Source organism: Leishmania major, chromosome 33, assembly GCF_000002725.2.
Source record: "Leishmania major strain Friedlin complete genome, chromosome 33".
NCBI classification, from domain to species: domain Eukaryota; phylum Euglenozoa; class Kinetoplastea; order Trypanosomatida; family Trypanosomatidae; genus Leishmania; species Leishmania major.
Window position 1 is genome coordinate 972,009 of NC_007285.2, and position 26,029 is coordinate 998,037.

The following is a 26,029-nucleotide window of genomic DNA, read 5'->3' on the forward strand; positions in this document are numbered from 1 at the left end:
GTACGCACGCAGCCGCACACGTACGCACGTCTCCTGTAGAGCAGCAACAACGGTCAAGAGAAGGGAAAGGCGGAATAAAAAGAACACAAGAACCCTCGGAGGACAGAAAAAGTAGTGGAGGAGGCACTTCGCGGCGTTGAGGGTGCATGGGCTATGATCCTACAAAGATACACTGCATTTAGAGCCAAGGAAAGGGGGAAAACGGTGGCGCCATTGCTGTATTCCAGGTACCCTGGCTTGCGCCGTCTTCACCCCGCGCCTGGGCGCGCGCGGATTCGGCGTCTGCGTGTGGCGTTTATTGCTTCAGCACCGCATCGTCTCCCCGAACGCGTCGGGTCTATCACTGCGTGAGGTGTAGGCCATATCACGCCTACTGCACTTGCCTACTCCCGCTTCGCACCGCATACGTGCTGGTTTGAGCGTGTGTCTCCATGACGCGATTTGGTTATCGCTCTCCGCCTCCTCTGGCCATTCACCAACTTCTTGGCTGCTACAAATTTTTTTTTTCAGTGGTGTGGGGTCTCTCCCGACTTTTCTCTGCCACACGTACCCTCGTACACATACACGTACACGTGTAGGACCGTGCGCAAATCTGCTCGAGGTAGAAACACAAACGAACACGCGGGTACTTTAGTCGCCTGCGCGCTACTTTCTTCCCCCCCCCTCCCTCTTAACGCCGCCTGCGTTTCCTCGCTCTCCTCAGCGGCGGCAGACAGATGCACGTGGGCGAGCACAGCAATCGACGCCTCAGCGGATACACACACGCGTAGAGTACCATGGGCTTTTCCTTCCCTTTGCGCACGCTGCGAGCTCTGTGAGACTTGGGGCCACTGCGACTACCCCTACCGCTGCTGTGTTCCTCGGAGAACAGGATTGCAACGGAGACATGTCCTGTGTATCGCCCCATCTCCGTCTGCGCGTTGCTGATTGTTATCGTTTTGGGTACGTGATGGCCAGCGCCGCCTCACTTCGCACGGCGGACAATTCGTGGTGCGTGTGCACCTGGACCTGTTGCCCATTCGCCACGCGACGGCGCGCATGGAGAAACTACTCCTTATTTTTTATTTTTCTTGGCTTTGGAGTCTGTGGACGAGTACGCAGCACGGAGGCGTTTGTGGCGCTTCAGTGCAGAGGCTGATTCTCTCTCTCTCTTGGACTTGCTGAGCGCTTCGGGGCTTTGAGGGAACTATATCTCGCTGGCGGCTGAGTCGTGCACATCGATGCATGTCCACAGCTTGACCCCTCCCCCCTTGCGCGGCCAGATCGAACGCAAGGGGAGCCCTCGCATATGCCATTTGCCAGGACGTCGAATCCCGTTGCGAGGCCCGTGCAGGGGCGACGCCGCGCGTGTGTCGTCAACACACGCGCGGCTGTGCTGCGAGATGGTCTACTCCGGCTCTACGCCATTTGTGGCCCTTGTGTGTTCCCGCGGCTGTCGCGGAGGCGGCGAGCCGGTTTACTGGACCCGCAGAGGAGCTGCTTGCGGCGTTGGAGCTGGAGCGAGACACGTACAGCTGCTTTTCCTTCAACTGAGGACCGTCCATCGTTGCTTCCGCACTGGCGTTTCGATTATCGCACCGGCGCGTGCAGGGGGTGCCCAAGGACTTGGAGCCGCCATACGAAAGAAACATGCGCAGCAGCTCAGGGAAAAGGCACCGCAGGGCCTGGCGCACTGCTTTACGAGCATCCGGAGGGAGGGGCCGAACAAGCGACACAGGCGAAGCATCACTTCCTCCGCTATCCCACCGTGCACGCGGTGGCGAATGGGTTTCTGCTCCCAATCAGCGAGAAGGAAGCTGCGCAAGTGAAGGAGAGACGCATATGCAGAATCGCAACCCCTTCTCGGGCGCAAGAAAGCGAGGGCAAATGTACGCAATGCCGAACCGCCTCATGGTGTGGGTGTGATGGCTATGCTGATCTGTGCGCGTCTGCACTCGCTGACCCGAGAATCATTGCATCTTTTCCACACTGCCTCCTCCCAACCCGAATCAGACCCACGTTCATATGCAAAAACAACCAGACAAGCAAACAACCAACAAAATTGTTATTATCTGATCAGTAGCATTCCTTCACTGAATCACAGTCGCCGGCTTCATCGATCTTCTAGAACGACGGGGTCTGCGGTAGGGATACAGAATGAGTAGGGTCACTTCCGAGGCCGATGGTGACGCTGCCACGTTACTGCCGCGAGTGATCGTCTTCGATCTCGATGGGACTCTCTGGACCCCCGAGATGTACCAGCTGTGGGGCGGCTCTCCCTTCAAGCCGCACAAGCAGAACCCCAGCATCATGATCGACAAGTCGGGCACGGAGGTGCGCCTCATCGGCGAGTCTCGCGACGTCTTGCAGACCCTCGCAACAAACCCGAAGTGGGCAAACACATACCTCGCCATCTCTTCCACCTGCGACGTCCCCAGCTGGGCAAGGGAGCTACTGGGCACATTCGAATTCACCGACTATGCGGGAAAGACGGTGCCCATGCACAGCCTATTCAGTGACCGCATCGAGATCTACAAGGCAAACAAGGCGAAGCAGCACGAGATGATCCTTCAAAAAGTGAACAAGGTCGACCCGAGTGTGTCCGAGTACGCGCAGATGCTCTTCTTCGACAATCAAACTGACAATGTGCGCCATGTGTCTGGCATTGGTGTGACGTCCTGCTACTGCCCCAGTGGAATGACGAAGGGGACGTTCGAGAAAGGTCTGGAAATGTGGCGTCGCGCGCAGCTGTCGAAGATGTGAGGTACGATCGTGTAGTCGAGTGTCGGGCATGAGAGGCCGAAGGGAGGTGTGTGTGTGTGTGTGTGTGTGTGGAGAGGTCAGTGCCTGCTGATCTTCTTCTCTTGTGCTGAAGTTTCTCGTTGCTCTCCAGTGCACCAGACCGATGAAACTTTGGATGAGGCGTCGCCTGTGCTTGTATGCATATGCGTCCGCATCAAGGAGTAGCACCTTAGCTGCTGTCTGCTTGACGCGCGTGGAAGGTGTTTGTTGTACGTTTCACGTCTCACTGGCCGAGAGAGCAACACCGGAAAGGATGGAGAAACAAAATAACCAGCTGCACACGCTCGTCGTTGTCATGACACGATGGGACGCACTAGCCATCTTGGCCCTTTTCGCGTTCACCCACGGCGCGAGTATGCTTGAGAAGGACGACGCGCAGGCGCCCACGCCCCTCGCGCATGACATGCGAGAAGTCTGGGCGCACTGCGAGTTTTGACGGGGCGACGGGAGCACAGCGCGTGGCGCTTGCATTCCCACATCCACTGTGATGGGTGAACGTGTGCAGCCTTCTCGCTGCTTTCATTCTTTCATGCTCAGGATAAGGCAGGCGCGACGGTTTCGCAGGTGTTGCGTCGTCCTGATGCCCATCTATCATTTCCTTAAACCGGCTCACACGGCAGGCACTCGCTCCCTATCTCGCTCGTCGTGACGGAGCGCGTTCGCCGGCGCTACCTTCTTAACTCTCACTTACTCTCGGCTGACGTATCGCCCTTCTTCTCATCTCGTTTTTTTTTTTGATTGTGTGCATCCGCACGCGCGCGTCGCTTGCACCTCCGTCTCTGTCGCGCTTGTCTTCCATGGCTGAAAGCGTGCGTCTGTCGGTGCATCGACTGGGCGCAAACGAAGAGCACCCGATCGCCAGGAAGACGACCGCCCTCACCACGTGGGGGCCCGTCCGACTCTTTCTGCCGCTTCCGTTCTCGTACGACGTCTTGCAGTAAGTCTATCCGCAGAACCCACACGCACAGAGAGAAGAGAAGGTTCAGCATCGGTCTCCTCAGCGGCTTACTTGAGGCGCGGCAGCGGACAGCTGCGACACTGGCACCCCGCTTGTGCTGAACGCTGTTTCGTTTGCCTTTATATATCTATATGCAAACAAATCCTTGTTGCTCGTGTGCTCTTGACGGGTTCTAGACGAGCCTAACGCTCGCTCCCTTCTCTCGCTGCCCCCCACCACCCACTCGATAGCGCATCTGCGGTGCAAGCTCACGCTGCCATAGTTTTTGGCTGCTTTCTCGCCTCGAAGGCCGCTCCTCTGCCCCCTGCCCCCGCGCCCTCCCCCTGTCATTATGGGCGCCTTTGCTTTGTGTGTGGAGAGCGCGGCACGCGACATTCGATCGCTGCTCACGCTGCATCGCGTGCATCCGCAGGTGCACAGCGACATTCAGCGCATTCTTGGGAGCCTTCTCCGAAAAAACTATGAGAACATGACGGCGCCCGTACCGATGGACCTGATCGATCCCCCGGAGCAGGTGTGCCGGGAGCTGGTAAATGACATTGTGGAGAACGCCTTCAAGACAGCGCTGCCGGCGTCTGATATGCGTGCCCTGGAGCACCGTTGTGTCGAGCTACAGCAGGACAATGCCGAGTTGAAGGCTGCTGTCGAGGAAGCGGACGAAAGCGTCATGGAGTTGCGGGCAGTGCTGTCGGATCTCAAGAAGGCACACGAATACATGCTTCATAGCTACTTTAGGGAGGTCCTAATGCTGCGCTCCCGCATCGACGATCTTCAGCGACAGCTTCGCACTCGCCGACTGCACACCACGAATCTCGCGCCTCTTGTCAGTGGCAGTGTTTCACAGTTTATCCCCACAACAGAGTCACCCTTGCAGCACTTCCTCGTCAACACAAGCGTAGCCACTGGGCAGGGCGAGCCGACGAGCCGGTCGTCGACGTCACCACTCGGGACACCGCTGCCGCCGAGCATGTCATCGGACGAGGAATCAGAAGCGGATGATGGCCCCGTGCGTCGGCTGCTCTCAAATCACATCAGCTATCATGGAGAAGGGCGTTGCGCTGACGTGCAAGCGCAAGCAAGACCGCACGCGCTGGGGGCGGCTACAGTCGGCGCTGCACCGGCAGCACCACCCGATGCAAAGGGGTGGTCCGCGACGCCTCACCCGAAGTACAAAGGCTACAGTGTTCGCATCAACGTCCCGATAAGCACTGCTGCTCGCGCGCGGACGCCGGGGTCAGCGCGCAGCGCTACCGCACAGAAGACGACAACGTTTGAGGTGTGGAGCACGGAGCCCGATAGCGTTGACGCGATCTTTGATTACGAAGAGTACCTCCGCATCCTCAACGGCGCGGATGCCACCTGGATGCAGCGCTTCACGGATGCGATGGATGGCTGGGAGCGCGGGAGTCCGCGGCATCGTCGCCACTCGCTGAGTTTGCGCGCTTGCACCAAATCAAAGGTGAGCTTCCTCTCCGGCAGCCTAGCCTCGAACCCCGACGACCCCTTGTCGTCTGCGACGCTTTCGAACGAGAGGGTGAACGCCAACGGGTTCCGCTGGTTGCTGCACCTCGCCCTGGAGCCGATCAAGCACAAGTTTCACATGGAGCTGGACCAGCTGCGGGAGGCGGTTCAAGCAATGCAGCAGGAGCACGCAGACCAGGTGCAGCGGATTGAGTGCGCACTCTTGACCGTGCAGAGCCGCAACGATGCATTACTCGACTTCATCAACACGTTTGCGCAGCAGGCTCGGCAAACGCTGTTGGTGGTGGCTCGTGACGTGCAGGCGCGGAACATGGTGGAGCTCCTGTCCAGTGGTGCGCTGCCGGTTGCAGCGGCTGAGACGGTCGCGTCCTTTTTCACTCCCGCCGCATCAGCGGCGACGCCACATGTGCGGCCGTCTCTATCCTCGGCGACCGCCTCGCCGCTACCCCACCCAGAGTCGGCTCAGGTGCCATCGGCGTCGCACTTGCTTCGCAACAAGGAGTGGCGCCTGAAGCCAGGCGTGGTGCTTGAGGCGCAGGAGCAGGCGTCAATGATGACCGCCATGAATCACCGGCTTGGAAAGGCCAGCTCGGTGGAGGTGACGCGCAGCATGCCGCATGCCCCTACGAATGCTGCCGAGGAGGTGAACTACTACCGCGCCGACCTCGGTCTTCCCTACTGGTGCTCGCACCCGGTCACCGTACACGCACGAAAAATGTTTGGCGAGGTGCAAGAGATCGCCGCTTCGATTCGCGCAACGCGGGCGATGCATTTCCTTGCATCCAAGGAGAGCGCTGCCGGTGGCGGGCGTCGGGTGCGGTGGAAGGTCCGAGGCACCGCAGACTCCAGCCGACACGATGACGGCGACCACCGTGGCTGCAACTCCCCGCCTCCGCTGTTAAAGGGCCGCGACAGCTCGTCCTTCTACTATTTCCGCGACTGCGACGCGGACGACGACAGTACGCTGCGGCACTTGGTAGCGCATCGCCGGCAGCGGGAAGAGTGGCTCACGGCGTCCGTCAGTGGGGCGGACGGGCAAACGGCCGCGGACTTGCTGCGTGAGCTGGCAGCTCTGCGCATGCGCCGCGCATGTGACCGGAAGCGACTAAAGGTGGTGCAGGCTTCGCTGCCGCAGCATTTCATGAAAGACGCCGCTGCTTCTGCCATGGCGGAGGAGGCCGCTGTGGCAAAGGAGATGAAGAAGGGAGCCGGCGCCCGCGCCCGCGCCACCGACCCGGAGCCGGAGTCGCCGCACCTGCAGTTCGTGTCTGCAGAAGCGCTGCTGAGGGCTTGTGCGCTGCAGCGGCTCGGCAGGCGAACGGAGCAGCGGCTGATGCAGGCGTCGCAGCGCATTGCCGAGCTTCAGCGACTGCTGGACTTGCACTTGGGTCATTGCCAGCTGAAGGACTCCGAGGACTCGCTCTCGTGGGAGACGGCGCGGAGGTTGACGGCTGAGGGGTCGCAGGGACTGCTCGGCGCCAATGGCACATTGAACTTGGCGGGTCATTTGTGGCGCTCGCCCTACTTGAATGACACCGTCCTGGATGCGAACGATCAGCAGCAGCAGCAGAGGGGCACCTGGGCCGGCTACTCTCGTGGACAGCTGATGTATCTTCCGATAGGGCTGGCGATGGCGCGAGACGCAGACGGCAACAGCATCGGTGGGGCTGGAGCCTATTTCATGCTTGACGGGTCTGTCATCTCCGCCGCGCCGTTTGCCCCATTCTCGACGGCGGCAAGCAAGGGTGGCCAGGGCAGCAACGAGGAATCGGAGCGGCCTGCGATGCCGGGTCGCATCACTCCGTTTGTGGCTGTTATGGAGTACTGCCGGGGCGTGCAGATGGGCCGCCCGCTCGGTCGGCGCGCCGGGCCCGTGTATCTCTTCCAGGACCATGAAAGCGGTGACTACTACGTCGGCGATCAGGCTGGCCGCAACGTGCTGAAGGCGGACGACGACACCGCTGGGGATGCGGTTGGCATGCGAGCAGAGGCGGGCACGCAACGGCCACTGCTGCCCATGACGCGCATTTTGTTCCCAGCGCCGATGCAGTTTACCGCGGTCGACGCTTCTTCCGTCGCGTCTTCTGTGGCGGCATCTGCTGCAGCGAGCACGGCACTGCACCCCATCTACCTTGTGCCCATGGCGATTCCTCTCTCGGACGAAGAGGCAGTGATGCGGGAGGGCTGGCAGGCATGCCACCGACACGGACACACACGTCGCGACCCCATCTACTACACGACGATGACACCCCTTCCGCTCTCGAAATCGTATCATCACGTTGTGCCGCAGCCAGGAAACGCCGACGCCGTCGCTCTTGCGGAGGCGGCAGCTGACGTGGCCGCCGTTTCGTACAATGATGACAGCAATGCACCTGTGAACCGTTACCTTCGCAACCCACCTTGCGTGTTCCAGCCGGCTGACGAGGCCGCTGCAATGATGCGCGTGCGCTCCTTGCAGCTCCAGCAGCGCCGCGGTGCTAATAAATCCTTTCCCGATACCGCGGCGGTGGACAGCAGCGCCGCTTGCGCACATTCCGGCCTCCTATCGCCAGACGGCACAGCGAGCTCGGCCGTGACCCCAACATCCACGTTGCCGTCCTCCGTGGGCCCTCTCTCCGGCTATGCCCTCTCTTCCCCCGAAGCGCATCTCCTCGGTGCGGTGCCGTTGCTTGCCGCTGACTGGCAAGGGAGTGGAGGCCCAGTCGCAGCCGCGCCGCTTCCTGGCAGCTCCAGCAGCCCCCCTGCGGTACCGTTAGCGCTGCCTCCCTCCCCAGAGCCTGGCACCACGCTGGCCAAAACGGGGCACAACGGCGTGCAACCACTCACCAAGCCCGTGCCTCACACCTCTGCTGCTGCAGCGGCGGCGGCGGCGCCAGCATCTTCCGCCACGAGCTTCTCCCCTCCCCTTGCTGCAGCACTGGTGCTGGCGAAGGAGCGGCGTTACGCGAGGCTTGCCGAGGAGGCAGAACGCGCCGCACAGGCAAAGAAGCTTCGGCAGGATTCGCTACGAAACCGAACTCTGACGCGCACGGCACCGAACAAGGAGAGTGACGTTCCACGCGTTCCGCCGCATCGTCTCGCCCCCCTCAGCGGCAAGCACCCAGGTGACGAGGTGTCGTCCATGCTACCCCTCCCCGCTGACTCTGCAAGGCTGCAGAGTCAGATGCGTCCGGCGAAGCTCGCGCTGACGCCGCCTCCGCCGTCGCTGCGGTGGCGGGAGGTGAACGGTGGCGGACTGAATGCCTGGAACCTCAGCAGCGACGACGGCGACGCGGCGTAGTCATACGGCTTCCATGTGCTCCCCTCCTCCGTGCTACTTCACATGCACTGCCTCGTGTGAGCGAGGGCAGTGAACAGCTTTTTCCGTTGGCGGGCTTTCCTGTGCGCGCACATCCACCTTTGCTCTCTTTTTCTCTGTCTTTAGCTGATTTTCCATCTCTCTATCTCTGTCTGTCTCGGTTTCGCATTCTTCGGTGTTCGCGATGATGTACAGAATTGCCTCGACGGTGAGAGGGGGAAAAAAAGGATGCCTCAGGCGACACTTGCACACGTCTTGCCGTTGGTGCCTCCGTCGCTCTTTCACGGTTGCCACGGACAACAACAACAGCACCGAAGAAGAATAGAAAATCAGCCAGATGTATTATGCTTCCTCTTTTTAGTGTTCATTGGAAAGACGCGGTGCATCACTTTGCCCGCCCCCGCCCCATCCCCCCTTCTCCGCCTCTCTCTTTTACCTCTGGCTTCCATTTCTGTTCTCTGCCCATGCTTCTGCTCGTTGGGCACGTGTGCGCGTTACACTTCTGTTTGTCTTGTTCGTTTTCTTCTTTTCCCTTCTCCTTGGTGCGCGTTATGGTGCGTGGTGCAGGCTCGCACTCCTCCGCCCCGATAACCGCGCATGCGTGGAGAACGCACCGAAGAAGATGAGCCCAGGAAGAACGAAGGAAACCACGTCAGGAGAGGGATAGACCGGGCGCGCGCGTGTGGAGCGCATTGACGAAGTAGAACAAGCAAGCAAGCAGGCAGACAACAGCGACAACAACAAAAAAGAAAGAACACGCATGGGAACGAAAAAAAAAAATTGTGCGCCATCGCCAAACGGCACGACGTGGATAAAGAGGACAGCACCAGAGCTTTATCGCCAAGGCGTGAGGAAGGTGTGCGCCCCTGACGTGCGTCTCTGTGTCTCTGCTCGTGCGAACGGTCTAGCGCGCTCTCTCTTTCGCTCCCCTCATCGTGCGCGACTCATGTGTTCGCCTCGCGAGTACTTTGCCCTCGGACACACACTGGTGAGAGAGCGAGCGAGTGCATCTCCGCCTGGCACCGGAACACAACGCTTCAGAGAAGCAGGAGGACCGTCTCTGTTAGACTTGAGCTCCAGTTCTGGTGGCACTGACGGGGCAAGGCGCACCTCGTCGCTCTTGCGCACTTTAGTAGCGCTCCTCCCTTTCTTGCTCTGCCCGCCTGCACATTTCTCGCACCACAGACACGCACACACACACACACACACACACGTACTCGTCGCCACCCTTGGAGGCGGTCCCCGCCTACACGTGGGTGTAGAGGCGGCCTCTTCACAGACAACAGTAGTCGCACAGATCGGCAACCTGCCCATCGCAGGGAAGGGGGAGGCAGCGGTGCGCGACCACCTCCAGCTGGTGTTGCGGCGAGTGGTGCGACCGTCGGCCACGCTGCCGACAGGAGGAGACAGTGTGCTGGCAAGCATACTTCTGTGGGGGCACCCTTGAGCGACGAACTCGATGAAGCTCCGCCTAGTCTCTGCGGCACAGCGAGAGGCGTTCTTCGGGAAGGCTGCGGTTCGCTGCGCACGCTCTGGCGATTCCAGCTTATCGGGCGTCGGTGGCTGTCGAAAGCGGCCCGAGGGGTCACGGCAAGGCTGAACCGAGGTCGCATCGCCCTCAAGCATAACGTACAGCTGCAGTCCATCGGTGTTGCATCCACTGGACGAAAGCGACTGGTTCTCGCGCGCGATCGCCAGCTGCCCACGCCAGGTTGCGGTTACGCAGCCGGCAAGGCAGGCATTCAACGCTCACACCGATTCGTCCTCCGTTGGATGGGGTGACTCGTCCATCCAGCGGGGTAGAAGCTGGCCCGTAGTGGTGGGTGGTTGATGGCAGACGCGGCTGAAGCACGGGCAGCCACGCAAGGGGTTGGCTCCCTTTGAGACGCGATCCCCCTCAGATCTCGCGTACGCCCCCCCCCCTTTCGTGGCCAACACGTCCGCGCTTTCCGGGTGGCGTACGGGGACACGAACGCAACTTCGCCATCGACCACGAGCGGCGCCATCGCGCTGAAATCGATGGCCTCCTTCAGAGTGTGAGCTTCCGACATGCCCCCCTCCCCCCCTCGCGATACAGCCTAGCAGATGCTCTGAGTCCGACGTTGTGGCGGGCGTACGAGTTGTTTTATCGAACTCATAGTTTCTCATCCTTTTCTTCGCCGGCACTCCACGCGTGGATGCGAACGAACAGAACTTGCACACACACACATACATACACACATGCACACACACGCGCGAGCACAGGGCTTTGGCATTCTCTATTCCTTGCCACCGGGTGTTCCATACATGCAGACATGTACGTGTCTATGGGTACATGGATATTGGGGGTACGGTAGGCAATGCTCCCAGCCAATGCGGACACGATCCTTCCTTTCTTTGTTTTTGTCTCTCTCTCGTCGTTCGCTCCTTTGCCTGGTTTAGGTCCCCTTTTCTCAACGCCTTTTTTTCCCCTGATCGAGCGAACTCTTCTCCGCCTCACCCCGGGTGAGCCTCCTCCAATGGCCTGAAACTGGCGACACGGCTTGCGGTTTGGCCAATAACCCACTAGCGACTAGGAGGGGCTGGAGGGAAAAGGGGTCGGACCAGGCGAAACCGAGCAGGCTGAAGGAGGTGTGAGGGATGACTTCTTACACACACGCATACACGCACACGTCGTACGTGGCCCCATGCACGGGCCAAGCAGGTACATATATCATGTGTGGACATGCCGCTTCTGATCCGTGGACAGAAATGAACATGTCCTTCGCGTGACGCTTCCACCCTCGCATTCACCCGCGGTGATTCCGGGTTCTCAGGACAGAGGTGGTAAAGGACTTTTCTAGCGTGGCTTCGACGCATACCATTGCACCGCGCGCTTGTGGCACCTGGGGTAGAAAGTCAATATCATCTCTCATGCCCTGCTTCTCTCCTTCACCTCTCCCCCCTCGGACGCTGCGGCGCTTGACTTCGTCTAGTGGGTGACTTCTACAACCTAAGCTACTCCCTCTATCACGCATCGGAGAAGCCTTCTCTTTCCTTCCATCAACACTAAACTGTTTGCTTTTCCACCCCCGCATTGTGCCTCCCTTCTTTCTTTTTTTTTTTCGCCCACGTCGCGTCGCTTCTCTCCGTACACACACACACACACACACACAGACACAGGCATCGGCACACGGGCAAACAGCGTTACTGCTACCGCGCTCTCTGTTGTCCCTCTATCTATCTACCTATATATAAGGGCAACACTCACAGCAGAGCAAGCGCTACGGGTACCACACTGCACCGGGCCTCCATCCCTTCTCATAGAACTTTTCGTTGTCGCTACTTTTGTTTCTCCTGCCTTTTGGTGGAATCGATCGGCCACTGAAGTTCTCAGCGCGGGACTCGCCTTCCTGTTGTTCTCTTTTCTCTGACTGTCTGTCTGTCTCTGTCTCTCTCTCTCTCTGTGCACCCTTGCTTGCGTCCCTCTTCTTCCTTCATCTGCGAGCGTGTGGGTGTCGTGTCCTGCTGAGGTCCTCGCCTGAACGTGCAGCCATCGCTGCCACCCCCTTCCTTTTTCTTTCTATGCCTTTGTTTTGAGCCGACTTTGCGTGTTCTTCCTCTCTGCCGCTTGCAGAATACAGCAAACGTGAAAAGGCTCACGGATGTTTCGGGTCACTAACGTTGCCGAGGATCGGGACCTGACGCCGTGCAGCGCTGCAGCCCCCGTGGTCGACGAGGGTGAAGAGCATGGAGGAGCTGCTATTAGCATCGAGGACATTTTCGAGTCTCACGATGGCGCCGACACGCGCTACGTTGGAGTAGCCAACAAGCGGGCTTTCTCGGCCCTCCACGTCGCTTTCCCTGTCACGCGCTCACCCTCTCAGCACGGTGGCCAGATGCTTTCGCCATCCTTGTGCCCGCGCGACACGCTGGCCACACCCGCGTCGCGGTCGATTGCTGCAGCATCCTCGACAACAACAACGGCGACCCTCTCGCAGCAGCTCACGCCGGTTCACCGCCCGTCTCTCGGTCGATCGCCCCAGCAGCACACGCCGCACCATCACAGTACGTCCTACGACCACGACCGCTACCAGCGCTTCCTCACAAATGCGCTGCTGAGCGAATCAGAGGCGGGACGTCCGTCGAGCGTGCTGTCATTTCCCATGCGCACGCCAACACGGGTGAATCGGGCAAGTCGGCGAGAAACGCCGGATGCATGCGTCATGGCGGCAGCAGCGCAGTGCCGCACCGGCTCCTTGGACCACGCCGCTGTGCCGCACAATACTGTCCATGAAGAACCACAATCTACGGCTTCCATTTTGCACAGCTCCGTAGTTTCAGGAGGATGGGCCACCGAGCTGATGAGTGAGGGGGCGCGATCTGCAGTCGTGCAGTCTGAGGAGAAGGGCCACCGGAGAGATGGCATTCCAGTCGATGCGTATCTCTGGCAGCCAACGAAGAAGGCACCACGCAATGTTTCACGCGTGGATGATGCTGCGGAGCCCGAGAGCACATTGTATAGCGCGGCACACCTCCCAAGCGCCGGTGCGCCATTTGCGTACTTTCAGCGGGCACCCCCGGTGTGGTCGCGGCCAGCACAGACGTCACTGCGCCTTCCGTCGACGCGCGATGAGGACAACTCGACGCGCGAGGCCGACGAGGCGTGCGGCACCGCCATTCTTGGCTTCGCGGCTGCCCAAGAAGGCGACGAGTTGGGTTCCCTGCGCGCAGTGCAGCGAGCACAGTGCACAGGCGCCGGCGTCGATGTCGCGGTAGCCTCGGTTTGCCCGAACACGCCGTTCTCGCCGCACGGCGACCCTGCTGTGACCGTGGGTGCTGCCGCTGCATCATTCTTTACCCCGCGCCACTCCCCAGGCGTTTTATCGGCAGCAGGGGAGCTGGACCGCCCCGACGGCGTCACCACGCCGCTACGGCTGCCCAGCAGCACCGCGCAGCACGTGATCTCTGACACGCCTCTGCCATTCGTCTCGGCGCGTCGCTCGCTGACGCTTCCCATCCTTCGCTACATCAGCGAGGACGACACCGACGACGAGGAGGGGGAAAAGACCGCGGCACCGCTTCTCAGCACACCCGTCGACTGCGTCATTGAGGCGAGTTGCGCCACCCCGGTGGCGTCGTCAGCAGCGGGCTCTCCGACTCTAGCGTGGCCATTGTCGTCGGGGCTCGGGCGGACGCGAGTGGCTAACGGTGCTGCCTCCGTGCGGTCTCACGCCGTCCACCGCCGCAGCCCTGCTCGTTCGGTTCTTTCCTCCCTGGCCACGTCGCGTCAGCTTACGACGCCGCAGCGCCTGTTCACACCCGTGCACCACACGGATAACTCGATCCGCGGCGCGTCCGCCACCGGCCCGTCTGCGGCTGCGTCGAGTGATGCCCTCATGACTTCCTCATCTATCCGTGGACGCGCCGTCTCGCCCGCGGAGACGATGCTATCCACGACGCTTTCGACAGCGCGTCATCGCGACGGCACAGGAGTTCAGAACTCACGCACGCACAGTCAGCCGCAGCAGCCTCAGCGTCACAGTCGCAACACATTCCACTTCATTCGTGCGCTGACCGCTGGAGAGGTGTCGACGGATATGCGACATCGTCCACTGTACTGGGGCTGCTTCGGCATACTGGTGGCGCAGCCGACCGAGGTGTGGTGCGTGGGTCAGACGCACCCGTTCCGACTGTTTCCGCCTGAGCACGCGCCGTCAGTGTGGATGCCGCGCAACGGAGAACTGGAGGTGACGACGGTGGCCACGACGGAGCGGCTGTCGCTCGCACAGTGGGAGGCGGCCTCGATCGCAGCCGGTACCCCCGAGGCGTCGCCGCCTGTCGTCGTCTACGCCGCCATCGGCTCGAGCGCAGGTGATGTCTTCGTGTACGGCTACAGCAAGTGCCCACCGACAGCCCCTGATGCCACGCCTGTGACTCTCGATACGGCGCAAGTGCATGCGCACAGCACGCATACAGTGCGACTAACACAGCAAGGTGTCCTGCAACGTGCGGATCGCCTCGGTGGCAGCGATGGGGTCTCAGAGGCAAAGACACGTGCTGCTACGGCGCACGGATCGCCTTCTATGCACGACAGTACAGTCTCCGTCGTCCGTGTGATAGATCACTGGTTGTATGTTGGAGATCAGTCCGGCTACGTATCCCGCTACGACCTGCGCCATACAAACTTTCTATGTGCTGTCTCCACCGACACCGCGTCTTCCTCGGCACTTACGGCCACCGCGGCGGAGCCACAGGGCACCAGGGAGGCAAAGCCCTGTCGTGAGTCAAGCGCACGCTCAGACCCTACCATGGCACCTCTTCCAGCTAGACTGAACCCTTGCATGCCTGTGCATCACTTTGGACGACCTCTTCTACTTGCCGGTGCTTCTCCAACAGCGAGGTCGTCGACGCCGTCTCAGTCAGCCCCTGCGGCCTCCACGCCGGCACCGAAGTTCCACTACGCGGTGAACGTTGGGGAGCCTGTATATCATCTCGAAGTGACGAGCAGCCAAAGCTACCTCGCCGTGGGAACGCAGACGCGGCTGCTGGTCTACCGCACCGCACAACTACCTCGCATATCGGACACGTCGTCATCGGCGTCGCCGTCGCCACCGCTGCCGTTCCACGCCCCCTTCATTGGCACATCGGCAGGCACCCCGTCTCGCGAGGGCAGCAGTGGTAACGTCAACATCGTGCATGAACGCGGCGACGGCGCTACCCCTCTGGTTGTCGTGAGTGACGCAGCACAGCCCGTGCGCTGCTTTGCGTGGATGTTCTGTGACTACGAATCGCTGATGCAGTCGCTGCATGCTCGGTCGCCGGTAGAGAAGCAAGTCTTCTTCTCGGACACCGACGACGACGACTCGGAGGCTTTTTCTCCTGTTCCTCTTACCAGCGATGACGAGATCGGCATTGGGAATGCTTCATCGAAGTTCGTAGCCCTGGGCAGCGCCTGTCGCCGCCACACGCCAACTCCAAGCCTCGTGTTTGCCACGGTGTGGCAGGAGTCGACGGAGGTGGCAGAGGGTCAGAGCCCCCGATTGCCGGTGCCACGGGTCAAGACAGACATTCGCGTGTTCCGTGTCGTGACGCAGACAACCGTGACCTCCTGCACCCTCGGCTACCCTGTGCACGTGTTGGCGGTGCTGCCTGGCACCACGCAGATCATTGTCGGCACTGGGGGTGCTGTGGAGCTAGAACGCCCGGCCTCGCCCGGTGCATCTTCGCCCGCTGGCCATCCTCTCCCGGCTTCTCCGCAAGTTCCAGCGGATCTCCTCACAGGGCTGCAGTTGAGCAGCCCCTTTACGTCCCCGGTGCTGCGCTTCACCTCTGTGACGACGGCGACGGCTACGTCTGTTTCTCCACTCGGCGGGTTTCGCCCCCCGGCCATCGTGGGGCGTCGCCCTTCGCTGGCAGTCGCAGCGGCGGAGGCTCTCTGGAACCGTCCGTATACCGTTCGCCACACTGCCCGCAGCGTCCACCCGACCGGCGCAGGCGCCGTGCATCAGCAGCAGCAGCAACATCGCGCACACACGAGTGAGACGAACGGCTATTTGTTTCTTCTCGAGGTGTGCCCTGCCGACAGCCTTGCAGTAGGGAGCGGGGCAGGTTACGACTGCCGTGTGTGCCTGCGTGTGCGAGGCGAGGTGGGCGTCGGCGAAGGCGAGAGCGCTGTTTGCGGGGCCATGAACCCGCTCCAGGATCACGTCTCTGTCCTCATACACCCTACAGAGAGTGACCCGCGCGTTGTCGCGTCGCCGCCGCGCGACGGATCACGGGCGAAGGTGAAGGTGTGGAGGATATCCACAGATGTGCAGTCGGCTTGCATCATATCGACCCCAGGTGGGCTGCTGTTTCCGTCTGAGTCGCAGCAGCAGATGGAGTGCCTCCGTTGAAAGGTGACCAGGCACCCGAGCTCCCACCAAATGTGTTGATGTGTCTTTTTCGGTGTGTTCTGAGGCGTCGATGTCGACGCGCTGTCACTGGTGAAGCAGGAGGGAGGGTTTTCGCGCAGGGATTGGGATGACTCTCTCTGTCTCCTATGCCACCATTGCCATAGAAGTGCGCTGCAATATTTCGGTTCTCTCTCGGAATGTTTTGAGCTCCATAGAGTATACGTTACGGCCGTGTGTGCCTGTGTCTACCTGCTCGTTGGCCGTTTATGTTTTTTTTTTTTTCGCTCTCCGGCTTCCACTCATTTCCATGACATGTACAGAGTATATATATATACGTGTGTATGTGTGTCTGTGTGTGGGCGCGTGAGCGTGTACGTGTGCGTGATGAACGCGTGCTCTCGTGGAGAGATCGACGTTTTCCTTTTCGTGTTCGTTGTTCTTTCTTTCACGAAAAAAAAATGATGATAGAAGCGTAGGGGAAAAACAAAATGGATTTGGAAGATGGCATGCAGCCAAGGCTGCTGTCCACTCTTTTTCCGCCTTCCGTCCCCTCATGTGTGCGCTCGCTTCGTTGCGCAGTCTCTCTCTCTCTCTCGCCGTTTCTTGTCTGCTTCAGTTTTATGTTTATTATTTTAGTTTTAGTTTCTTCATCTCTGTTTGCTGGTTGGACTTTGTTCCCCTTCCGCCGCCGCACGAATTTCGTTGTCCGCACAAAAAGCCCCCCCCCCCTCCCTTCCCTCCCCTCTTTCTCTGTTGCCTTGGGCCTGCTTCATTTTCGCACACGGATCCAAGCATATGCCCTTTTTTGTTTTGCTTTCATGTAGATATATGTGCTTGCATGCTTCCTGCCTTCTCGTCTGAAGGTGCGCGCGCTCCTTTGTCGACGCCGTCGTGTACTCGCTCGCCTTCCCGCCCGTTGCTCCTTGTTTCGTTGCTTATCCTCCCCTTTTGCTGCTTGCTGTTGTTCGTCGTCGAAGCGCATACTACGTGTACACCGCCGCCGATGCCGTCGTCTCTCGCGCGCGCGTGCGTAGCGCACACTGCAGTTCAAAGCGAAAATAAAAGGTAAAGGGAAAGGAAGACGTGTATGCGTGACCGCACGACACAGCACTCTTGTGTGGCTCTCGCGCTGCTGCTTCGGTTTTTCTTAGTCTTTGTTTGCTCATCGGGCTCAGGCCGGGCTCGTACGTGCGTCCTGTCAGTGCTGTGTGTGTGTGTGTGTGTGGTCGTCATAGAAACTGGTGTCTGCGCGTCTCCCTCTTGTGTTTCGCATTGAACTCCTTTTTTTTCCTGACCCTGATCGTGTCCTTGCGTGCGCGGGCGTATCTCGTTTGTGTCGCTCTTCTTTGTGTAGAGGTCATTGAGTGACTGAAGAGAGTTGGTGGTGGTGTCTCGACCTTTATTATGATGCTTGCGTGATTTGCTTGCGTCAATACACATGCGCCTCAACATTTTACTGAGCACTTCACTCCTGTCTGCATGCGTGGGCTTGGCACTACTGGTGCCTCTGCGCATCTCACCGTCTCTCTGTGCTCACGTCCACAGTTTTTCCTGTCTTCCGCAGCATCGCAACCAGCTGGCGCGCTTTATGCTCTTCTAGCGCTGGGAGAAGAAGTTTGACACGCTCTGGCCAGTCAGATCGAATCGCCTCCGTGGGCGCGCCACCGAAAAGGAGCGTCGTCGGTTTACGTGCGCCCGCACTGCGATCGCTTAGCTACAGTGCCAGTGTCTTTCTTGTCTTTTTTCGTTTGCTTCGTGCAATGCGTGGTCCTTACGCTCAGTATGGCCTTCGGCGAAGTTGATAAACGTGTTTGTCTGTGTTTGCGGTAGCGTCATCTTTGCCTCTCCCGGAGCCGCCCTCGCCTTCCCATCGTTACTGTTGAAGCAGGAAGTGGGGCGCAGTCAGTGCACGCCGGGGCCGAGGAACGACCAGATGAGGAGAGAACCGAACATGTGCCCTACAATGCTCCGCTAGCAGGGGCACCGCCGCGCTCAAATGCCACGGCTCTTCGCTTCTGTCGTCCATTCCGATCCCTCCTCCTTTTTGTTGGTTGATGTGCCATCTGAGTTTTTCTCTTGCGTGTTGCGTGCAAATCAATACAGAAAATGAAACGAGAGCGAACGCAACATCCGTCCACGCCTATCTTGCCTCGTGTTCTCTGTCTTCATGTGCTTTATCTTGCCACACGGCCCTCTCCCTCTTTCATGCACCCACCGTCTTCTCTTATTCGCGTTCAGTGGCGCGTGCGCTGTAGAAATTTATTAACCGTGCCGCGCCATTCATATCGATGCGCGCAAAGCCGGCAATAACGAAATAACAACACCCGAACAGAGAAGCGAGAGGGGGATCAGGCGCGAACGCGTTGAAGTGATCGTTTTTTCCCCTCTCTCTACCCCTCTCTCTCTCTCTCTGTCTCTGCGTCGCCTTCCCCCGTCTTCACGCGATTATACACCGCGGATTATTCTTTGTCCACCTTCTTTGTTCGGTTCTTGCGGAGTGGCGAGCGGCAGCGCAACAGCAGAAAATAACAGCAACCACAACAAAGGCTCCCTTTTTCTTAGTTTTGTGCGCGTCACTCCAGCCCCCCCCCCCTCCCCCCTTCCCCTTCCACCCTTCCTTCCTCTTTCCGTGACACCCTCATATCTACCAACCATGCGAGCGAGACAGGCGTGTATGCATGCGTGCGCAGGTGTATGCTTTGCGGCTGGTGGCAACACTTCCTTGGAAAGGGGGAGACGGCCGGTACGCTCACGCTCTCCATCACCGTCCCCCCTCTGCCTTCGATTTCCCGCTCAACGGATGAGGAAGAACACACGCCAACGGCGATGAAATGGGGTAGAAGCGCAGTTTTTATGTTTCCGTTTTCGATGGTGGGGTCTCTGTTGTACACGTGCACGGGTGCGCCTGTGCGTGTGTGGAGGCATGCTGTGTGCGATGCACGAGGTGATGGATGATACAAGCAGAGATCAAGGAAAAGCACAGCAAGCTCGATGCCGCACGAAGCCCCGGGGGCGCTCTTCTTTCCAGTATCTCGCCGTCGCCGATTGTATGTCTCTCTCTCTCTGTGTGTGTGTGTGTGTGGGTGTGCGTGTGCATCCGCCATGCAAACCTCGACATGGATGCACACGTCTCACGTGCGTTCTTTTCGTTGTCGTTTGTGGGGTTTTCTCTCTTTTCTGCGCTGTCTAACCGACATCGCTGGCCGCTTCCTTTTCTGTTTTGTTTCTGTTTTTTGTTTTGTTTTGTTTTGTTTTAAGCGTCCATGTTCATCGTTTTGGGATGTGGCGTCTGCTCGCCCGTGCTTTTACCAGTCGCACATGTGGCATATACATCTCTATGCGTTGTTGCGTTGTTTTATGTAGGCTCTCGTGCGTTGCCTTCCCTCCCCCCTCCCCCACTCACACTCCGCCTGTTTTTTTTTTGTGTTGCTCTGCTGTCCTTATTTGTTCTGTCCTTGTGACAGTTCTACGGCGATTCTCTCTCTCTTCTTCGCTTACGAGCACCGATGCGTTTCCTTGTTTTTTTTTTCGCTTGCGTATGTGTATCGTCTCCTCTGTGCCATCGATCTTGATGGTGCCGGCCACCTCACCGAGTTATCTGGGTCTCGTACTCCACTCTTGGTGTCGGAGGACAAGTTTGGACTGGCACTGTGCGGAATGCAGCGTTGCACGACGATAAGAACAAAAAACAAGCTCTCTCTCTCCGTGTTTCGTGGGCACTCTTATACACTCGGATACACTCACCCATGTCTGTACTTGTACTTCTCCTACAGCCCCTAACGATGCATGCACCTCTTGTCCCTCTTCTCCTCCTCCGTCTGCGTCCATGACCATCCCTCTTTCTCTGTTTAAATGCGTGAAGGCGTCTCTCGTCTATCATATTTCAAGTGTGTCGCCACCGCTATGGCCTCTGCCTCTCGTAGAAGCATCCGCCAAACATCGAAAACGAAGCTCAGAGAAAGGGAAAAACAACAATCATCCTTCCTCTCCCTCTTTTTGTATGTGTTTGTGCTGCATCCACTTCCGGCTGTCTTGCCATCCGTTGTCGTGATGATCTCTCGGTGTTCGACGCGGACTCTTCTGCGTTTTCTTTCGTTTTCCTGTCGCCCTATCCGCCCTTGAAGGCCATCAGCGCAGCGCAAACAACCGCGATGGTGCAGTGCGTCACTTGTGCAGCGCACGAAAGAAGCAACTAAGAGGAGAGTGGCACACACATACACACACACATACACACACACGCACAGGCACAGACACACCTACACCCAGAGAGGTGCGATAGCATTGCTCTACTCCTCTGGCCTCTCTGTCTCTGGTGTTGTTCACATGACGAGTGCTATCGGTTTCTTGCGCCCCGTCTTCATGCTCGTGTGTGCATCTCTCACTGCGTGGTGTTTTTAGACGTCGGTGTTGTGATGATGATCATCATCTTCTCTGGCGGAGGTATTCTCTTCGGCAACGCTCTTCTTTTTTTTGGTCGTGTTCTGTGCGGTGCGCCTTAACTTTTTGCCTTTTCCGTTCTTTCACCTTCGATTTACTCTCTTCTTTTCATTGCCTTCACGCATGCCTCCTTCTCTTGGTGCGCAGACCTCAGAGAGTGAGAGGAGAGGGGTGGTCTGGGGGAGGGGGAGGAGGAGGGGAAGAGAGGGCGTGAGAGGCAACAACCACCTACACACGCACTAACAGCCGCCTCTCTTCTTCCCTCCGTCCGTGTTTTCGCCCATCGACATGCATTTTGTGTCTCTCTGCTTACGGGCACGTAATGGCCGCCAGGAGGCCTCTGCTGTCTCACGAGTCCCCCTCTCCCCTCCCATCCTCTCTTTTTCCCCTCTCCGTCCCTCTCTAACGACATCTATGCTCACTGTATTTCATCGGGCTATGGCCGCCTTTATTTTCGTCAATATCTCTCTCTCTTCCTCTCTGCCGCCTCCGAGAAGGAGCAGGACCAGTACATTGACAACACAACGCGCTCCCAGAGGCACAGAAAAAGGAAGGGCGTCGTATCGCCCCCGATCACGGGCCCAAGCGGGCGGGGGCGTACCGTTCCTGTCGCTCAAGAGCCTTCGCAAGAAGAGCAAGGGGCGATGCTGGCAAGGTAGCAAGGCCCCAGGTGAAGGCGGGTGGTGCTGTGCCGAGCTGGTGAGAGATGCTTGTCACCAGGCACGCGCACGTGGAGAGGGGAAATGGCGGGCTAGGCGCGCTCGTTTATCTCCTTCTGCTGCCGGCTCTTCGCAACTTCGTTGTCCATCATCTCGAAGAAAACGGCGACAGCGGGGAGCGGACGGGCGTCTGCAGCTGCGCATGGCCTTCCAACCTTTATGCTGGGGGATACGTGGCTCTAGTCAAGGATTGCCTACGTGGTGATCATTACTTACCTTACCACGCCTGCGTTGCCTCTATCTCGCGCTTCACGCGCTCTCTTTGATCTTTCCGACCTTTTATTCGCAGGTGATATCCCTCTCTCCTCTCACCCACGCACCGACCTCATCGTGCACGCCTTCTGCACATTTCGAGTTGGGAATCACCGTGGGACCAAAGTGCTGCCTCGCTGACCTTTTTATCATTAACCGCCACACGCAGACGTTCGCAGGCTTGCTAACACTACTCAACACGACCTCGTAACGGAGATCGAATGCGAATACTCGTGGCTTGATACCTCCGCAGCCGGTAATCATGGCCACTCCATCTACTGCCGCCATCGTTGGTGTTGCCGCTGCCTCAAGATATCACAGCCACTTTGATGGCGACAACAATGGATGCGGAAGAGGCTTTCCGCGTGTAGTGGCATACACCCGCACCACCGCGTTTCTTTTTGCACCGACAGTAGCGACTTCGCCGTCTTCGCTGTTGCCGCCGCGGCGACCTGTGTCGGCTGACCAGTGCTCACCTCCTCGGGTCGTGCCATCTGACTGTTTCGTAGGCCGTGCTGCCGCAGCTCTTTCGCCATCGACGCCGCCACCATTGTCACCTCGGGCTGCTCCATCAGCACGCCATCCCTCCTCGCACCTGGCCGAGCCTTTTTCAATTCGGACTTCAGCAAGGACTGGGCACGATTCAGAAGCCACCACAGCGGCGTGGCAGCCACCATACCCCGGCCGCCGGCCCTGCGAGGGTGCCCGCCACGATAACACGCGACCACACACTTGCCACGGAACACGCAGCCATCGTCCTCGTACTCACGACGGACGACCAGCAGAAGCATCCGTCTCCTGCTCAAGCGGCTCAATCCGGGCTGAAGCGTACAAGCATGCGCCAGTAACCGACACGGGTGCTTGTGGCGCTTGCGTGGCAAACCTGCCGTCGTCCTCGTCGCCATGCCGTTCAGTCGCTGGGGCGCCTTGGGAGGCGCATCAGCACAGTGGCGTCTCTGACGCTGTGGCAACGGCAAGGATGCGAACACGACCCATTAACGTCATCGGCAGAGACGCTCTGGTGGTATCGGGCTCTTTTCGCCCGAAAGGCGGTGATGCGCATGATCAGGTGCGTGATGCCCGACCAGATTGTATCTCTGCTGCAGCGTCTTCTCCTGCACCGTCCTCCTGTGCCGATGTAGGCAATGCGCAGTCCTGCAGCTGTCAAAGATCTGGCTGCCCCTCAGCGACTGCACGCGAGCAGCAGCAGCAGCTACAGCCATCAGGGCAGCGAGGGCGACAGTCTGTGCTTCGTAGTACCGATGAAAGCGAGGTGATCGCTATGCGCACCCGCCGCTGTTCACGATCGCAGAGTTCACAGCATGTGGACAGCGAGAACAACTTTTACACTGCCACAAGGGAAGATGCAGCGCCCGCCTCGACTGCCTTGAAGAGGGGAGATCCGGCATTCGCAGTGCCGTCAACCAAGACGCACGTCAACGCTGCACTTCTCGTCGAGCCTTTCCATTGCATCTCCGCCGCAGCACGACAGGGGACCTCGCTTCTCAGACACGCATCGGTTACATCGTCGCGAGTCCGGCAGCGGAAGTCGCCGTGTGACGTGCCGCCTTCCACAAGAAATGCAAGTGTACTAACTCCTGGGTTGCCACGCGGCGGTTTGCCGCAAGAGGAGTCGGCGCACCGCCTCATCGAGGCGCTGCCGCTGACCCCCGATGACGTCCTCGGCTGCGTTTCCACGGGCTCTTCTCCACACGCTGCCCATGCACCTGTCCACGGTGGCGTAGCTGGGGCCGTAGCGGAGCGTGTCCACGGTGCTGAAATCGCCCATGGTGAGGGCCAGCCGACCGCCTCAGTCGTATCATCTCCATCACAATACCTTTCACAGACGAGCCCGCTGGCCCTCGCTGGTGCTGTGCCATCGCCGTCCTCGCGTCAGACTTCCCCGTCAGCGGTGCGTGCGCGGCTGACGGACGCGAGTACGCAGGGTGACGGGCGCTTTGATCGCCTCTTATCTTGCTTCTGCGCCGAGGAAGCGCAACAGCAGCGGCTGTTTCTCGTCGCGCAGCGCTGCCACCTCATTCAGCAGGAGGAGGCTGCTGCTCGCGAGTGGCGCGCGCTAGATGCGAGTGTGCAGCAGCACCGCATTGTGCGCGAGGAGCGCGCTGCTTATAGGCTGGTCAAATCGCAACAGGACCATCGCCGCCTCCCAGATGCCTCTGCGTACAGCGTTGTTGGTGCGGACGCGTTTGGCAACGATCTCACGCGCGCGCGCTCAGCGGAGCGCTCTCCCTCTCCATTCCCCGAAGAGGCGCTCCACCTCGCGGCTACGCCACCATCCGGGCAGCGGCGGCGGCGAATGCTCTCCGCGAGTTTGCGTTCTCTGTTATGCCCGGGCGCATCTGTGCCAGCGAGCGCCCCTGACGGGGACGACGGAGAGAACCGGCTGGGGGGCTTTTCACTGTCCACCTCGCTGCCTCGCCTTGTGGACCATCGCAATGAGGACAGTGTGCCTCACGACCAAGACGCACCCGCCAGTTTCGAGGAAGTGCACCAGCACACCGCGGAGAAGTCTAACTCTGAGGAAAAGGACGAGGCCCTCGGCGACGCGGCCGAGGAAGCGCAAGGGGAACCTAGATCTTCTATGCGGTCCTCCGAGGTAAATCAGTGGACCACCTCACCTCCACGGGCTCTGCCACCTTTGCCGTCCAGCGAAGGACTCGGAGGCGAGCTGCTTGCCCGTATACGCGACCTCCACAACGAGGAAGAGGATCAGCGCTTCCTGCTCACAGGTGACTGCCCTCCGCCGGACGTGTTCCAACGCTGGACGGCCCGCTACTGTGAAGACAAGCGAGTATGTTTCTCTTCAGCGGCGTCAGGTGCTGGGCAGCCTTCAGCGCTGAGGGCCGCACTCAGCCCAGAGGCGGCTGAGCGGTGCTGTTCGCGGTCTGACTCGCCCGCGATTGCGCCACCTACTCACGATGGCGCTGCATTCATTGCGCTTGCACCCAGCGACAGCGCGCTTGCCCGCGTTCCCGCCGCAGCTTTGCATGATCGATCAAGAAGCCCGCTCCTTTCGGCGACGGCCGAGCAGGCAGACGAGGAATTCCTCAGGCGTGAGGGCGCTTCCGCCTCGTGGCACCGATTGTGTAGTGAGCACCGTCGTGCGTGGGCGATGGAGAACTTCTTCGGCACCGATGTTGCCTACGCGAACTATCATGATGGGTGGAGCGCAGGGTCGGCACGATCACCGCTTCCGTCTTCACGCGAGGAAAGCGAGTTCAATGCTAGTGGTCGGTGCGCACCCGATCCGCGAATCTTCGGCGCGGGACCGAGCGCAGCTCCTCCGAGTGCCTTTTCACCGCCGTCGCACGCCGCACCATCCTCTTCGGTGCCGCAGACGACTCGCATCGAAAGCGCTGCACCGCGTGCGAAGATTGACTTCTCGCAGCAGCCCCCAAAGTCGGTGACAGCCGACTCTTCGCTGCTCCGCAAGATGGCGTGCCCGACGGAGAAGACATATTTGGCGCCGATGGGGAGCGAGAGGGAAGCATGGCAGGCGCTGATGGACGCGTTCATTGACGGTCTCCTGCAGATCATGGCGCTTGAATAACCATTTCTCCTCCCTTTCTCAGTGTCTCTGTTGTGGGCAGGCTCACGATTCTATTCTCGCTGCGGCCGCGAGGGGCGCGCCAAGCGTGCGGCTGTCGCCTTCAGCGCTCTAGTTGCCTGTCGCGTAGCACACGCGCTCATCTTAGACGCGCCCTGCTCCTCCTCCTCCTCTCATTTTCTTTCTTCTTCCCCCTTTTCGCAGGGTTACTAGACTTCCCCACTCCTGTCTTCTCACTGCTGCCGTGCCACGTCCATGCGGGACGTGCGGGTGCACCGGAGCACGTGTACGCGCTTCTCTCTGCCTTGCTTGTTTCGCACCTCTGTCTTTGTCGCAGCACCACCTTTCGAATCAACACGAGGCTGGTCCATCGATTGGACCGAAGCACCGAAAGGCATGTTGACGCACAGGGATCCATCAAGCTCATGACTCAGCGCTCCTTCTGCTGTTGGGTGCCCTGCCTTTCCCAGCGCCGCTGACTCTCTCATTAGGAAAAGCCACGGCAGTTGGCGTTGTCACCGTGAATGAGCAAGAGCTGTACGAGAGCAGCACGTGCTGTTCTCGATCTCCTCCTCCGGCAAACTGCCCATGCGCAGCCACGGTGTCTAGCGGATACGCGAACGAGGGAGTATGCGCGTGCTTTGCAGGCCTGATGGACGGAGACTGCCGCGCCCGCTG

General features: G+C 59.4%; 4 protein-coding genes across 4 annotated transcripts; all 4 read left to right on the forward strand.

Annotated features, from left to right (window-relative positions):
* Nucleotides 1-2,136: 2,136 nt before the first annotated feature.
* Nucleotides 2,137-2,742, forward strand: LMJF_33_2160 (conserved hypothetical protein; the record flags this gene model as incomplete). The annotated part of the gene is made up of 1 exon (XM_001685925.1): nt 2,137-2,742. The coding sequence occupies one exon, from the start codon at nt 2,137-2,139 to the stop codon at nt 2,740-2,742; it is 606 nt and encodes a 201-aa protein (XP_001685977.1).
* A 1,328-nt stretch (nt 2,743-4,070) lies between these two features.
* LMJF_33_2170 (conserved hypothetical protein) lies at nt 4,071-8,501 on the forward strand (the record flags this gene model as incomplete). The annotated part of the gene is made up of 1 exon (XM_001685926.1): nt 4,071-8,501. The coding sequence occupies one exon, from the start codon at nt 4,071-4,073 to the stop codon at nt 8,499-8,501; it is 4,431 nt and encodes a 1,476-aa protein (XP_001685978.1).
* A 3,641-nt stretch (nt 8,502-12,142) lies between these two features.
* On the forward strand, nt 12,143-16,375 carry LMJF_33_2180 (conserved hypothetical protein; the record flags this gene model as incomplete). Its single annotated transcript, XM_001685927.1, has 1 exon — nt 12,143-16,375. The coding sequence occupies one exon, from the start codon at nt 12,143-12,145 to the stop codon at nt 16,373-16,375; it is 4,233 nt and encodes a 1,410-aa protein (XP_001685979.1).
* A 6,690-nt stretch (nt 16,376-23,065) lies between these two features.
* Nucleotides 23,066-25,354, forward strand: LMJF_33_2190 (hypothetical protein; the record flags this gene model as incomplete). Its single annotated transcript, XM_001685928.1, has 1 exon — nt 23,066-25,354. The coding sequence occupies one exon, from the start codon at nt 23,066-23,068 to the stop codon at nt 25,352-25,354; it is 2,289 nt and encodes a 762-aa protein (XP_001685980.1).
* Between the last annotated feature and the right edge of the window lie 675 nt (nt 25,355-26,029).